The following is a 16,771-nucleotide window of genomic DNA, read 5'->3' as shown; positions in this document are numbered from 1 at the left end:
CTCTTGGCCACCTGGGCACACTGCTGGCTCATGTTCAGGCGGCTGTCAACCAGCACCCCCAGGTCCTTTCCCACCGGGCAGCTCCCAGCCACTCCTCCCCACGCCTGCAGCGCTGCCTGGGGTTGTTGTGCCCCAAGTGCAGGACCTGGCCCTGAGCCTTGTTGACCCTCACCCAGTTGGCCTGGGCCCATCGCTCCAGCCTGGCCAGGTCCCTCTGTAGGGCCTTCCTGCCCTCCAGCAGATCGACACTTCCACTGAACTTGGTGTCCTCTGCAAACTGACCGAGGGTGCACTCGATCCCCTCATCCAGATCATCAATGAAGATATTAAACAGGACTGGCCCCAGTACCGAGCCCTGGGGAACACCACTGGTGACCAGCCGCCAATTGGATTTGACTCCATCCACCACCACTCTCTGGGCTCGGCCGTCCGGCCAGTTTTTAACCCAGCACAGAGTGCACTTAATCCAAGCCGTGAGCAGCCAGCTTCTCCAGGAGAATGCTGTGGGAGACAGTGTCAAAGGCCTTACTAAAGTCCAAGTAGACAACATCCACAGCCTTCCTCTCATCCACTAAGCGAAGTCTGTCTGTGCGAAGCAGAGAGCAGAGCCGGAGCTGACAACTGCACGCCCCTGGAAGAGCATGCGATGGACAGATTGCCATGGGACAGACTGAAGGGTGGCCACAGCACCAGAAAATCTCTTTATTGCCTCAGAACTTTTCTAAGGTATCGTTTTTTTCTGTCCCTTCTTTCCAGCCCAAGCAGTAATCGGCTGAGTGAACTTGGAGGTTTTTACAACGACAAGAAATGGGAGAGCCCTGCTCAAGGCTGGAGTTTTACTGACCGTGTAATATTAGATTTTGAAGAAAACCATCATTCAAGTTGCTCAAAGGAAATATTGCAGGTCAAAAATATTTTTTCCAGATAAAAACATAAAGCAGACAGCTTTCCCAGTTCAATGGGCATTGAACACCCTCTCTCTTTTCACTTTGGATGGAGCCTCCGACGGCCAAGCGCATGGTCATGGTCCTTCCAGGCCCACGGGTGCAAATTACAGTTCGGCAACATCCTAAACCAAAGATAAACTTCTAACCTCTCATATTAAAAGTCTCAGACTCAAAATCTGCTGCTGTATACATCTCAAGCAAAAATCCAAATCTACTCTGACTGAAACCATTGCTCTGTGTACGTCATATGCCAAAGGCAGAGTTTTCAACAGGACGACCTGCATTAACATTAGGTACAACTGCACGGAACATTGAAAGTAGCTGTCTTCAGTCCCTTACCAAACCGTGTTGAAGTTTAACAAAAAATAAAACCCAAAAATGAATGACATTTTTGTGATTCAGGAAAATAACAGTTTTGTTGTTTTTTTTTTAATATCCTGGACCTTAGTTTTCACTCATAATCTAGAAGTTAAACTCTATTCTGCGGGGTATATTTGTTTGGTTGTTTTTTAGTATTTAGTGCCTTCTTGATACCATGACGCTTAACTACATCTAATCCAGAGATGTAAAATTAAAATATAACAACATAAAATGCAATATAAAGATACCGTGCGCTTTTAGTAAATATGGACTGTATCAAAAGAGCTCCTGCCAGCATACAGGAAAAGATTCAAAAGTCGCATATGAGGAAGTGGAAAGAATTACCAACCTAACACTGGCAACTGCGATGGCTGGGAGTCCAGAGGGGAACACCAGAAGCAGCTGTCAAACTGCTGGCTCAGCACCACCCAGCTGCTCCTGGCTGCCCTGTGGTACAGCACATAGAATCACAGAAGGCTTTGGGATGGAAGGGGCCTCTAAAGGTCATCTCGTCCATCCCCCCTGCCACGGGCAGGGACATCTTCAACTACATCAGGTTGCTCAGAGCCCCGTCCAGCCTGGCCTTGAATGTTTCCAAGGATGGGGCATCTCCCACCTCTCTGGACAACCCCTTCCAGTGTTTCACCACCCTCAGCATGACAAATTTTTTCCTTGTGGTTAGTCTGAATCTCCCCTCCTTTAGTTTAAAACCATTGCCCCTTGTCCTGTTGCAGCAGGCCTTGCTAAAAAGTCTGTCCCCATCTTTCTTGGAGGCCCCCTTTAAGCACTGCAAGGCCGCAATGAGGTCTCCCCGCAGCCTCCTCCTCTCCAGGCTGAACACCCCCATCTCTCTCAAGCCTGTCCTCACAGCAGAGCTGTGCCACCCTCGGAGCATTTCGGTGGCCTCCCCTGGCCCCGCTCCAACAGCTCCATGTCCTTCCCGTGCTGAGGACCCCCGAGCTGGACGCGGGCCTCCAGGGGGGTCTCCCCAGAGCGGAGCAGAGGGGCAGAATCCCCTCCCTCACCCTGCTGGCCACGCTGCGGGGGATGCAGCCCAGGAGACGCTTGGCTTTCTGGGCTGAGAGAGCACATTGCCGGCTCATGGCCATCTTTTCATCCCCCAGCACCCCCAAGTCCTTCTCGGCAGGGCTGCTCTCCATCCCTTCATCCCCCAGCCTGTACTGATACCGGGGACTGCCCTGACATCACTGCAGCCAGGGCCAACCGCCTGAAGGCATGCTAGATAACAATTTTAATAATATTTTCCTGATATCAAGCTGCTAGGTAGAGCAGTTACAATCATTTCCCAGGGTCAGTAGGCTGAATATTTTTGCTGCTGTTTCTATCCCTTTGTGATCGGTGAAGTTTGACTCAGAAGCTTTCCACGCTGCTCCTGTTAGCAGGGATATCAGTACTTTAACCTGGCAGCTTTGTTTATTTCCAAAGACACGCAGAAATCGTGTTGTCCTGAGCATGGAAAATATAATCCAAGCATTTAGCCCAGCAGCTCCTTCCTCTTGGCTTTGGGTCGGAGGCTCCAGGGAGAGGGGCAGAGCAGCCTGTGCTATCTGCTCCCCTGCCCGTTCCTCCTGACCTTGTCTTTCTCCTTCCCTAGTCTTTTTATTGTTTCTCTCAGAGATACCCAGGAACATATAGCTCTACTAATCAGTGTCATAGCTCATTAATTTGCTTTATTGGTCTCTGGGTAAACCTCTTGAGCTACGCTGTTCAGAAGCTACCGAGTCTTTATCATTAAGAAATAACTGCCCAGAGCTCCTACTCTGTGGGTTGCCTGGGTGCATTAAGTGGCTTAATAGCATCTCTAAATTTATCTTAAATGGAAAGGTGGCCAGAACATTCATCACCTTGAACAAGGTTTAATCAAATCCCATAACATAATGAATCTGTCCAGTTTTGACACCATAACCTTTGAGAGTTTATATGTACTCAGCAGCGAGGTGTCGGAGGTGGACGATACCCTTAAAGTGCAACAAAAAAATCATCGTACTGTTCAAGATAAATAGCCCTTTGCACTTGTGCGATGCAAGTATTTTGAAGTGCACAATTATAATGTTTTCCCGATAATGACGCATCTTGCAGCAGGATTAGTTCAAGGGAGACTTCCTAAGAGAATGACCCACAAACAGTTCTGGTCTCAGAAATGTGTGTAATTAAAAGTGAGAACCAGAAGGTATCGATCTCCAAGTTTCAGCAAATTTTCTCCTTTTAAAGGTTAAGCTCAATGCTTGTTTCTATCCCTTCCTATAAGTAATAGATTTAAAGGTTAAAGAGCTCTTTCTCTGTGGTCGTCTCCATAAGTAATATATTCAAAGGTTACATGCATTGTTTCTAGAGGACACATCTCTAAGTAGTGGTGACAGTCATTTTGATTTTACTTGTTGGTTCTTTCAAACTACTGATTTGATATCAATTCCTTTATGAGGAATCCAATCTCAATTTCCTACAGCCACAACATTTATGTATATCTGAGAGCTTCAGTCTCCACAGTGCTTTACAAATACTATGTTTTTCACACTTTGCAAATACCATGTTAAAATCCAGCTTAACCACCCTGCCATTCCTCCATCCCTGCCACGAAACGCCAGACAGAAATATCGCAGGGCAGCCTTGCGCACAGGGTTAGCCCAAGAAAGCACTTAAAGTTATTACTCGGCTGTCATTGCTGCTGAGCTCTCGTGGCTTTTTCATACTTATTGACTCACGATCCATGCTGGAAGGCATTTTTTGGTGAATGGTACTGAAGGAGCAGTTTGTTTGACAGTATAACCTACCAGCTATATTACCTCAATTTTTCCCAAAATAAACTGTAGAAGAACTCTTTCATTATGAGTGTCTCATCACTTAGTAATTGTGTTAGTATTTCACACTTTGAAAAAGTGTTTCAGGTCTCAGGCTTTCTGTCTGTAAAATGGGATAACTGCTCCTACCAGCAGGCCGGACGACTGCTGTGCTTCGGGTCCAGAATGGGCTCTGCCCCTAGCAAGTCCGTAGCTGTGAAACTTAGCACCCAACACGACTGGAGCTGAAGGATGGATCGGCGCTTTTGCATCCCATCAGCCCGATGGGAGACAGCTCCTCTACCCTGGGGCAGATCACTGCACACCCTGCTGCTTTCTTCGGCAGTTTTAAACTTCAGGGGCAAGAGAAGGGATAATTATAGAAATAGAATAGAATTAGGATAAAAATAGAATATTTTCAGTCAGAAGGGACCTACAACGATCATCTAGTCCAACTGCCTGACCACTCCAGGGCTGACCAAAAGTTAAAGCATGTTGTTAAGGGCTTTGTGCAAATGCCTCTAAAACACTGCCAGGCTTGGGGCATCAACCACCTCTCTAGGACGCCTGTTCCAGGGTTTGACCACCCTCTCGGTAAAGAAATGCTTCCTAATGTCCAGTCTCAGCATTATAAATAACGCTCATTCATGGGAAAAATACTTCCCACGCCAACCAAATGTTTGACATGTGATAAAAGACATGAAGCAGAACATATCGCGCCTACTTTAAGCAGTCTGTCCAGCCTTAAAAGAAACATTCTCTCTTGATATTGATTTATCATAAAGGGCCCAATCCACCCTCATCCTCCAGTGAGCCGGTGGCACTACGCCAGGATGATGTACAGCTCAGCAACAATTCCTCTGAAGGTTTAGGATGCATTTATAGCACATTTTAATGTACATTTAGTAGCAGAGCAATTTTAAGCAGCTGAGCTAAATGCAATCTGACAGAATGGTTGATCTCTTTGGCTGTGCTGGAATGTATCACTTGTCGTTAGTGCAAAACAGCCTCTAGACCCAGATGCCAAGAAAGGAAAAAAAAATATTTTTTGCAGGGGCAACATCTGGCTCCTGCGGGCCTCACGTCTGTCCCGGAGCATCCCAAGGCAAGCCTCCTCGCGTCTGCATCCTTCTCAACAGCAGAAATCAACGTGGGGACCAAAATCAGAGGGGGAGGAGGAGAAACGTAATAAAATTTTACTCTGACAGCTTAAAAATCGTGAAGGCTTTGTTCCACAGCCTGTCAAAGAGCTGATAGTTTGGTGATGACTTTAATTTGGAGACTGCTAAATGTTTTCCAGCTGAGTGGCAGACCTATGTGCAGATGATGTAAAACTCCTGACAAGAGGCTTGTTTCTTTTAGGTCCCATCAGCAGGTCCTCTCTGGCCACAGACTGGCAAATATGGGTTAATGGAAAATGTCCCATAGGGGAACGCCTATGAGAGCAGGCAGCCAGATGCCTAACTTCAAGTGTCTAAATCCTTTGGATAAAGTAATTTAAGAAAAAGAGCAGAGAAACAACATAAAAAACTAATGCAATTTTAAAAAGTATGCCTAGCTCCAAAGTACCTATCTACCCTAAGATATTCCGCATCACCTTAGGCACTGGTCTTCATTACAAAACGTTAAGATGTTTGAACATAATTAAAAATTGAGTTAGCTGACGTGCCCCTGACCACAATCTGCCCTTGTCTGGGCTGATCCCAAAGTCAAGCTCAGCCTTAGGCCAGCCAGCCACAATTAAACCCCTGGCCCACTGGGCTCAGGCTTAATTAGCTGCTCTGGCGGCAATTCGCCCTGCTCTCCCCCCACCCCATAGGCATCTTTAACTCAATTCAACTCTCCAAAGTTTTTGGTCGGATGGCAGAACCACCTTGCGGCCCTGCGCAGGTCAAAGTTGCCATGAATACGGAGCATTTCCAGAAGGCACGTATCTGGGTGTTTAAGTAGTGTGAAATTAAGTGATTTGTTAGGGGTGAAGGTCCTGATACCCACTAGCCTACCCCTTCTGACAGTAAAATACACTCGCCATAGCTGCAGAGACTTTGCTAGGAATAATTGACCACAGGAGGCAAAAAGAAGGGGAGAATTTTGCCCAGTGAATGTTAAACAACACAATTATTCACACTGGAAAGAGCTACGGATAATACTCAGCCAAGTGTGGCAAATGTGGAATTCAAGTCTACGGTCCACAGCTATTGCAAGCTTAAGCCACCTTCTTTGTTAAATTTGATACAAAACGCTGTATTATATCAATGCGAACTAACGACGAAGAGAACTCTTCCTTCAGTTTATTTATAGGTATTTTCAAAATCTCATAAACAGCACAAATTTTGATTTGCGGTACGATTCTGAAAACACTATGGGCCATAATGACTGTGAAAGGGTTTTTTTTACTTATAGATACACACACATAGAAGAAATGACAAAAAACCAGATTCATTACCTGTCTTCTCATTTTCCCCAGGAGAACGTTACCGGTTATGTTCTCAGAGCCCTAACTGTCCTATGAAAAATCCCACCCCATAAGCCATCCCTATTCATCGAAGTGGAACTACATCCCTGGCTTAAATCACTACTAAGTACGACCAAAGGAATTTTGCTTCTGCAATTAGTTACAATTATTTCTTCGCTTTTCTCTGTATTTAAAAATGGGAAGAAGAAATAAACTTACATACAGTTTTAATTAGATAAATCTGATAGCTATTAATGCGCTTCAGATTTGCTAATTAGCAACATGTATCTCAAAAATTACGGAAATTAAAAACACACCAATATTTAAAGCAAGGAAGTAAAGACGTAAACAAATACGTAAATAGCCACAAACAGTTGCCTTCACGCTGGTGCTTGAAAAAGGTGGAAGAAACAAGCTCAAAGGAAGATTAAAGTCTCCTCAAATAAAAAACAAAATGAGCAAACTCTCAGCTTTCCAGCTCACAGCTGGGCTGCTGCAGAAGTCGTACGCCAGCTCAAAAGAGTCGAGATCCATCGGGTCTCCCCCAAAATAAGAATACATATTTTTTTTTCTTCCCACAGCTACAGCAAGTGCAGATCTCCTTGTTCTCTTACCTTTAACAGGTTAAGGTTTAAAAAAAAAAATAATTATCTTTTAAAAGATATAACTTTCGATAATGACTTTAGCTTACAATTGCAGGCATTAGACTTTTTTTGCTTTCTAGAAGACTGCTATAAAAATGTTTCCCCTTTTTGATCTCCTCTGCTGATCACAATTTGGCAATTGCCACATTGTTCCTGCCAGAAGGAGAGGCTGTTGATGCAGACGTTTCTTGGACAAAACTCTCTTCACCTATTAAGCATCGTACGTGTCCTTTTCCTCAAGCAAAGGAGGATATTTTCAAACAAAAGAAATCGGAAATACATCTCTTATTTCTGATTAGAAACAATTCATGCTATGAAAAAGTGAGGACAAAAAAAGTGCTGGTTTCAGTTTTTGTGTTGAATTTGGTTCGGGCACAGAAATTAATGCCAGCACAGCCATTTGCACACGCACATCCCCCTCCCATCACGGCGCTCTTTTGCTAAACCAGACGTTGCACGTGATTAGCTTCTCCGAGAAGAAAATCCAGAACGACCTCGAATTATGCAGAAAGTTTCGCAATAAGACTTTTTCATGAAATTAACTCTTGGTCATTTACTACCAGTTGTGGTTATTTCTAAAATCCAGCCAGCATCGATCATCTATCTCTAATTAAAACTCCACGCAAGCACCCTACGCATCAAATTGCCCGCTTACTTGTCTTAGCCACTTCTGTGTTGCGTTTTATAGCGAAATCTCTTTTAGGCAGGGAACTGTATTGCTGTCACAGCCCTCATCGTTATCAACTCTGATCTGACCGAGGTCTCCAGTCACAGAACACCATCAATATTAAGCAATAATCATGATAATAGTAATTCATATCAAACATCTTCCATTTGCTTGGCCATCTCCGTTATGTTATTAAATTAATAGATCTGCCACCGCCAAAGAAAAATAGCATAAAGAGAGGAATCTTATTAAACTAGAGATAAAATTTTAAACAATTCTGGGAACTGCCAAGGCCAGCCTTTGGGCTCTTCTGTGCACCACTCAAATCCAGTTAGCAAACTATGAGCGTTAGTTATTTGTTTTGATTTAATCAGTTTGTGAATTATAAGTGGTTAATCAAATTAATTCTGCCTGCTGCCAAGACAGAAGAAAAGCAAGAACACAATAAAAAACGGACTGCAGAAATACAATATTCTGAGTTATTGCAGCCTTTTACAAGAGTGGGAGACTGCATACAGCTCTTTGCAACATTAGGAATTTAGCTGTGCCTCAACCACAAAGGCCACAGGAGTTGTACTGCAAAAGAATGGGCAAAGGTATTTTGGGACATGGTCTTTGAGGCTGATTCTTCTGCTTGAAAAACCTTTTTATTCCTTAAGATTTAGTGAGTCTCGTTCATTTCGGTATTTACTGTTCCAAATTACCTAGATGTAAATATTTAAATTCTATTCAAGCTTTATCAAGATGTGCTGGCATACATGGGTATCTGTACTTTGCTACGTCCACGTTACCTGTAAGATACAGCACAAGAGAGTCCCAAATGGTTCCACATCTCTTTTTCTCTCTGATAAACATCCCCGTTTCATACACACACCCTTAAAATACCTTTTTACACAGTTATTATGTCACACATGGTGCCAAGCTTGAGACCTTCGAAACTGATGCTCTGCACTGCGAGAGGGATGCTCTGGAAGAGCAGATGCGCAGACGATGTGCTTTGGTGTACTTCTCCAGCACTCACACTTGGTCACATACAGGAGGACTGAGACACGTTTCTTTTGCCTTTGCAGTTTAGCCAAACACTCAGATTAACATGTAAATCCACCTTTGTCCAATAAACTGCTTATATCTGCAAATTAATATCTCATCAAGACTTCCAACATTTAGTGCTCTGTGATTAGGAACATACCGATGACCTCTGATGAAGACGGTAGGCGCGAGATTTACGCACAGCCCATCCTTTCTTATCCCATCTATATAAACTATCGCGATTTGTAAGTACCAATAATGCAATCCTAGAATCGTTTAGGTTGGAAAAGAACTTTAAGATCATCAAGTTCAACCATTAACCCAGCACTGCCAAGCCCACCACTAAACCATGTCCCTAAGCACCACATCTATTCGTTCTTTAAATACCTCCAGGGATGGGGACTCAACCCCCGCCCTGGGCAGCCTGGTCCAGGGCCTGACAGCCCTTTGGGTGAAGAAGTTTTTCCTAATATCCAACCTAAACCTGCCCTGGCGCAGCTTGAGGCCGTTCCCTCTCATCCTATCGCTTGTTATGGGGAGAAGAGACCGACCCCCCCCGGCTCCAGCCTCCTTTCAGACAGTTGCAGAGAGCGATGAGGGCTCCCCTCAGCCTCCTCTTCTCCAGGCTGAGCACCCCCAGCTCCCCCAGCCGCTCCTCCCCAGCCTTGGGCTCCAGACCCTGCCCCAGCCTCGCTGCCCTGCTCTGGCCACGCTCCAGCCCCTCCATGGCCTTCTTGGGCTGAGGGGCCCAGCGCTGAGCACAAGATTTGAGGGGCGGCCTCACCAGTGCCCAGCGCAGGGGCACCATCACCTCCCTGCTCCTGCTGGCCACACTATTCCTGACACAAGCCAGGATGCCATTGGCCCTCTTGGCCACCTGGGCACACTGCTGGCTCATGTTCAGGCGGCTGTCGACCAGCACCCCCAGGCCCTTTCCCGCCGGGCAGCTCCCAGCCGCTCCTCCCCACGCCTGCAGCGGTGCCTGGGGTTGTTGTGCCCCAAGTGCAGGACCCGGCCCTGAGCCTTGTTGACCCTCACCCAGTGGCCTGGGCCCATCGCTCCAGCCTGGCCAGGTCCCTCTGCAGAGCCTCCCTGCCCTCCAGCAGATCAACACTTCCACCAAACTTGGTGTCATCTGCAAACTGACTGAGGGTGCACTCGATCCCCTTGTCCAGATCGTCGATAAAGATATTAAACAGAACTGGATATAATACATCTTATTATATACAAAATAATAGATCTTATGTATACTTCATTTATGTATACATCATTATACACGATAATACATCTTCGGGTAGGAGCACCCGCACACCATCCCATGCAGCATCGTACCCTGCAGCTTGTTTTCTGGTTTTTTCTAAGTACTTTAAATGTAAATGATCACCACGAAAGGTCACAAAACGTGATCGGCTGCGCCGTGACATTTTGCCTTGAGAATAAGCAAGAAAAAGTAAACACAAAGGGTTGGAACAAGATGTGCCAAGATATCAACGCCCTTTGGGCACTAAGTGTAAAAGGAATTTAAAACTGGAGCTGGGTGTCTTAAAAAAAAATAAAAATAAATCAGAATATACGCCTGATGTCATGAAAACGAGCAGTGGAGAGAAAGATCAAACTGACAGGTACTCAGTGTTCCCAGCAAATCAGAGGTTATAGAAATGTTCCTTAGACTGCAGTTTATCCTCATCACTGAGCTTGGGGCTCCTACGCCTCGGCAGCTGTGCAAATGGAAATCTCCAAAGAGCCAAGGGGACATCCTGACGTGATGCTACGGGTGGGGGGCTTTTATGCCTTTCTTTCACGCTCTGAAGCGCGAGCTTTTCCATGTCCAAATGGGCCTATCATTGAAATCAGCTACAGAATAAAAGCTTAGGTAGTTCCAGTAAGTCGAAGGAATGAATAAAAAGAAAATAAACAAATCTCCATTTTTTTTCAGAGTATATTCAGAAATAGCACCCAACAAGTAGTAAGCATAATTAACATCTATTACGTGCAATATTATATTATGAAATAATATCAACCACTTCATCAGTGATATGGAAATGCCAGACTTTTTTAAGAAGGAAAACACTGGATTTAAGAGAAAAAAATGCACCTTTCAGAAGAAAACAGAAATATATTTGTTGGAATAAGCACAATTACACCTACCTGCACGTGGTGCGCATAACCTACCAGTAAAATATTTCTTTCCCACACCTCCTTTCCCCCAGGAACAGCTCTGCTTCTCACTATTCCCTGAGATTGTTCCATTTAATCAAAGTGCAGTTACGTTTATTGCAGATGTTAATCTGCAATCAGGGAACAGTTTCTGCTTGTTCACCTCAGTTTAAGTGATACCAGCATTGCTGAAGCCACTCTGGAAAAATCACTGCATACTTCTAAGATGTCTTTTGGTTGTTTCAGTTCTTATTTTAACGTGATCTCCCGGACAAGTGAAGGGAACCTTCTGCAAGGGGCAGATTGGGTCTCTTTGTATATGAAAAAGCTACACAAAGTGGGAATACCCACACAAACACTCATGATCGCTGGCCATGAGGTGCTGAGCACCTGGCAGACTTACCCTGGAGTTAACCACTTCCAAGGAGACGTTCTGAGGCATCGCACTGGGCACTGAAAGGGAAGAAAAGCAAAAAGAAATGGGAAATGTTGCCATTAGTGGCTAAGTCAGAATAGGTTACATCAACTACCTCTCTTTTTGGAAAGAAAAGAGCGCAGCTTTTACACCTAGTTTATAATCCGATCACAACCGTGCAGCTAATCCAGGTGGCACTTCAGAGGTCCCCTAGGGAGAGGAAAACCAAAAGCATCTGCTCATTTCTTCCCATTTTGGATAGACCTATTAGCAAGCCCTTTAAAGAGGCAGTCAGCAGGCTCCCTGCAGTGGGACCAACCACTTGAATTCAGTTATTTGTTATAAATTTGGTCAGAAATAAACAAGAACACTCCGCAATTGCTGTGCCTTTTTTTTTTTTTTTTTTAATTAAAGCGCATTTCAGAACATATATTATATACAGACAGAGCAGGGTATTCCTCTGTTGGTGGCACCAGTGCACGCTTTTTCCAAGGGTGCCTAAGGGGAATAAGAAAAGAAACCCTGTCTTCAGATATTACTTAAAAAATAATGTTTTACATTAAGGCTCTGCTTGTCATACGTATAATCCATACCTTGTTTTATACCACTAAACTTTGTTATATCCGTTCTGATAAATATACTTTAATCCTTAAAGAGCTACTCAACACATGGTCTTACGAAGATGCCTCACAAGGCATTAATGAGATGGTCTGGCACTCATAGCTTTAAATAAACCAAATGCTTCTGACTCAAGGTTTTTTTTCCCATCTTAAAAGTTCCTTTAATCTCCAGCTCTCTCTGGCTAGAGTCATAGGGAAAACCTGTATGGTGCAGACTGATTTATCCCACCCATCCTGCCGGCTCCCTCCCTGGGAAGGATCGGGCTCACAGCGCCGAGACACGGCGCGGATACCGGTGAACGCTCGGCATCTGCACGGTTGGACAGGCCATTAGCAGCTAACTATTCACTGACAAATTCCTGCCTGTTTTCCATTGTATCTCTGTCTATATATTTCCAATACTCTTGTGCGACAACAGTTCAAATGTATATTCCTCCAGCTGATGGCAAATATTAATTCAACTGCTGAGGAGCCAAGAGCTTTAAAAATAAGTTCATAGTTGCCTGACGACTGCCTGACGTGAACGTAAAGCTTTATTTTCCTTTCAGAGAAATAATACCTGCCTGCTAACCTGGGCTACTGAACAGTTGAAAAGCAGAGATGTAGTTTATGCTTACAGGAAGGTGGCCCTGAATTTGGAAAGAGCGAGCTGCAAAAGAATCACGGTGAACACCCCATTTAAGAATAGTTTGCAATGCGATGTGTTAAGGAAAATGAGAGAAAATTATTTTTCAGTGTATAGGTATGAATATATCCAGTCAAAGAAGAGTTGTTTAACGCATTTTTATATGATGTTAACAAGAACACTAGGGCAAAATCATTCTTGTTGCAGTTATCCACATGTTTGAATTGATTCAGCAAAGATCTACAAGAATGATCCGAGACCTGAAACATCTTAGAGATCGAGTAAACAGCTTTTATTTAAACGAGTGTAGCGCTAAGAAGTGCTTGGATTATTATCTCTTGTTATCTGAAGGAGGAAGGACTTCTGGCTGTAAAGAATAAATTAATAGGCAAAGAGCTCCGAGCTGGAATCCATCTACACTAGCAATCAGGAATACCTTTCATAGAATCATAGAATCGTTAAGGTTGGAAAAGACCCTCAAGATCATCAAGTCCAACCGTTAATCCAGCACTGCCAAGTCCACCACTAAACCATGTCATCGAGCACCATGTCTACCCAGCTTTTAAATACCTCCAGGGATGGAGACTCAACCACTTGCCTGGGCAGCCTAGTCCAATGCTTGACCACCTTCTCGGTGAAGAAGTTTTTCCTAATATCCAACCTAAACCTCCCCTGGTGCAGCTTGAGGCCGTTCCCTCTCATCCTATCCCTCGTTACTGGGGAGAAGAGACCGACCCCCCCCGGCTCCAGCCTCCTTTCAGGTAGTTGTACAGAGCAATGAGGGCTCCCCTCAGCCTCCTCTTCTCCAGACTAAACAACCCCAGCTCCCCCAGCCGCTCCTCATAAGACTTGTGCTCTAGACCCTTCCCCAGCTTCGTTGCCCTTCTTTGGACACACTCCAGCACCTCGATGTCCTTCTTGCAGTGAGTGAAACTGAACACAGGATTCGAGGGGCGGCCTCACCAATGCTGAGTACAGGGGCACCATCACCTCCCTGGTCCTGCTGGCCACACTGTTCTTGATACAGGCCAGGATGCCATTGGCCCTCTTCGCCACCTGGGCACACTGCTGGCTCATGTTCAGGTGGCTGTCACCTTTCACCTTCTTCAGCCTCCACTGAAAATTGCCATCTAGGAGCGTGGGACATACATCACCAAGCAAAATACATACAGAAATATTTCTGTAAATGACTTATTCTGGCCAAGACTTCCACCAGAGTGAACCGATGACGTTCTGTGTACTGTATAGAGGTGGGCATAACGGGGGCTGTCGTCTATATTGTCTCTATGTATTGTTTCAATATATAGTCTATGTTGTCCATATAAGCTGAATGTCTAAATAACGTAATAGGCGCTAATACGATAAGAAACGCCCCTGTGCAGTCACTAAAGGAAAGGAGCACAGCGAGTCGCACAAATGATACTTTCCCCAGCTTATTTGAAGCAGCTCTGGTCAGACAGCTCCTCTGCTGGACTTCGTCTCGTCACGTCTACGTTCAACAAACAAATCCCCAAAGCGCGGCACTTTGTAGCATCCTCAGTGCATGCTACTGTTTAAGGATTTAAGTCAGTCAGAGCTAAGTCATTTGTCAGTGTTAATAAGAAAATAGTGTTTTGAATACAGGCTATAAAAGAGCAAAAGTAACACTAGCGAATCAGGAGGGTCCCACTGGCAGCAAAGTCCTACATTAATATCATTGTCGTTCACGAAGGCTCTGTGGATCATAAAAAGGAAAAAAAAGGGGGAAAGAATTGCATTTGAATCAAAATAATCTGAAAACTCAGGTTGTTTGGAGGCAGAGGTACAGCAAAATTAGTGACAAGGGATAAAGAAACTCTTCCTCAGTCTGGGGATCCCAAGTCACAGAGATTCGCTGTTGGAAAAGATCCAAGGTAAGCAATAGCTGGAGTCAGCTGGGAGTTCCTGAAAATGGCAGCTGAATCTCTGGACTGTTTTGCTAATCTTGACACAGTTTGATTTGAAGATACGTGCTCAAGGAATATACAAAACTAACTTGACAGCCTGCTTTTTAACCACCCAGACCTGCCGCTCCGTCAGCGGGCCAGGCTGGGGGACGTGAGCATCCTCGGCTGTGGGACCCGAGCCCCGCTCTCCGCTCTGCCCCCACCTGCCGGGGCTCTGCACGCAAAGCGTTTCCCTCTTCAGTCTCCTTTTTTTCCTCTCTCCAGATTATCAGCTTTAGGAACTAGCTGGTTTCTCTAGTGCAGGGACTATTCTTTATTTGTTTTGCTGCTGCAACTGTACCGGCAGCAGCAAACAGTACATCAAACATTTCATCTCCCTTAATACAGAGGAGATGTCACTGCTCACACTCCCTTCATTTTGAAAAATATCAGACAGAAAACTGGCTCTGTGATGTACTTGGTATTGCAAGGAAAAAGAAAAGTGAGATATTTTTGGACATTTCTGAATTAGCCAGGTCTGGCGAATGCTGGTATGTCCCAGAAAAGCCTGTTCTCGCCGGAGAATATTTGCTCTTGTTTGTGAGCAAGTCAGAACTGCTCCGAGCCCCAGTTTCTCAAATGCGATTCCTCTTTTCTCTCCCCTCTCTCTGGGCAGCGAAGGCTCATCGCGACGTTTAGCCATTGCCATCTTAAACCTTTCCCTCTCATTACTGACTTTCAGGGTTTATTGCTACTACATATTATTCCCCTACCAAACTTCTCTTCCTTTTTCTTTTTTTTGTTTGTCTTTCTATTATTTTGATTATTTCTCTTTGGTGAATGCTTGTCATATTTCCCAATTTTGTTGCATACATGAACGTAACTAATGCACTCCTCTTTTCTTCCAGATCTTCCATCAAAATGAGAAATAAACCCAGACCTGACCCAGCATCGAACTCAATCACTTCCACAGCAATACTGGGCATCTTTATTCCTTGCTTGCTCTGCAGCGGAGGAGACGTTTTGCTTTACCAAATCAGAGACCCCAGATTTAATCTCTCGGGCTGCCTAACAAGCAGCGAGCTCCCCTGGCAAATCCAGCGCCTGCGAGATCACAATTACTTCCTCCACTTTTATATCTTGATCAAATAAAGAAATTGGATGCACCTGCTAAAATTTGGGTTTTGTTTATTATTCACAGCCTAATTACACCATTAGAAATTAGAGCAGAACTCATTTTACCTAGCGTTAGGTATGCAATAAGCAATGAACAGAGACAGATGCATCCAGGGATAACTCGGCCCTTTTGGCTCACCGTGGGGTGACCCAGCGGTGGAAGAAGCCTGGAATATCCCACAGGAGCCTTGCTGCCTGCCTTGGACCAGGTGTCTAAACGTAGGCGAGATGAGCCTCACGGCTGGAGGCTTACTGATGGGAAGAAGGTTCATAGGGCAAGGTACTCAGGTTTGTTGGGTTTTTTTCTTTTCTATCGGGTGAAATTTAAAAATATATGTATTTGTTTTCAGTTGCCCATCAGATGAATCCATGTCCTTTGTGGTTTTGCTGTTTGGTTGTTGTTCTTTAGTTGTAGAGCGGAATGGTCCAGAAGGAATAATGGTTTTAAACTAGAAGAGGAGAGATTCAGACTGGATATAAGGAAGAAATTTGTCACGATGAGGGTGGTGAGGCACTGGCACAGGTTGCCCAGAGAGGTGGTAGATGCCCCATCCCTGGAAACATTCAAGGCCAGGCTGGGCGGGGCTCTCAGCAACCCGATCTGGTTGAAGATGTCCCTGCCCATTGCAGGGGGGATGGACTGGATGGCCTTTAGAGGTCCCTTCCATCCCAAAGCATTCTACAAATGAGACGGCTGAGCGAGCCCCCAGAGTATTTCCCTGCAGCACAGAGAGCGCCTGGGTCCCCGGGCTGCTGTATTGGGAGAGGCACAGGAGGGGCAGCGGCACTGACCGGGGACAGCGAGCCAGGAGGTGAGATGGCCAGATCCAGGTCCCTGATCCAACAAAGACATGGTTTAGCGGTGGACTTGGCAGTGCCGGGTTAACAGTTGGACTCAATGATCTTAAAGGTCTTTTCCAACCTAAACGATTCTACGATTCTAAAGACAGAAACACGTACGCCAGGCAACCGAA

General features: G+C 45.0%; 1 protein-coding gene across 2 annotated transcripts in view; it reads right to left on the bottom strand.

Moving 5' to 3' along the window:
• Positions 1-16,771, bottom strand: part of DCC (DCC netrin 1 receptor) — a 606,037-nt gene that overhangs the window by 146,008 nt on the left and 443,258 nt on the right. For both annotated transcript variants that reach the window (XM_087772741.1, XM_087772742.1), the window contains exon 12: positions 11,461-11,510. In XM_087772741.1, coding sequence (XP_087628867.1) covers positions 11,461-11,510 — 50 coding nt within the window. The remainder of the gene's footprint in view (positions 1-11,460; positions 11,511-16,771) is intronic.

The sequence above is a fragment of the Nipponia nippon genome, unplaced genomic scaffold (assembly GCF_047370975.1).
Source record: "Nipponia nippon isolate SJK-2023a ecotype South Korea unplaced genomic scaffold, ASM4737097v1 scaffold_37, whole genome shotgun sequence".
NCBI lineage: Eukaryota > Metazoa > Chordata > Aves > Pelecaniformes > Threskiornithidae > Nipponia > Nipponia nippon.
The sequence above is the reverse complement of the archived record's forward strand: the minus strand, read 5'-3'. Positions and strand labels throughout refer to the sequence as shown.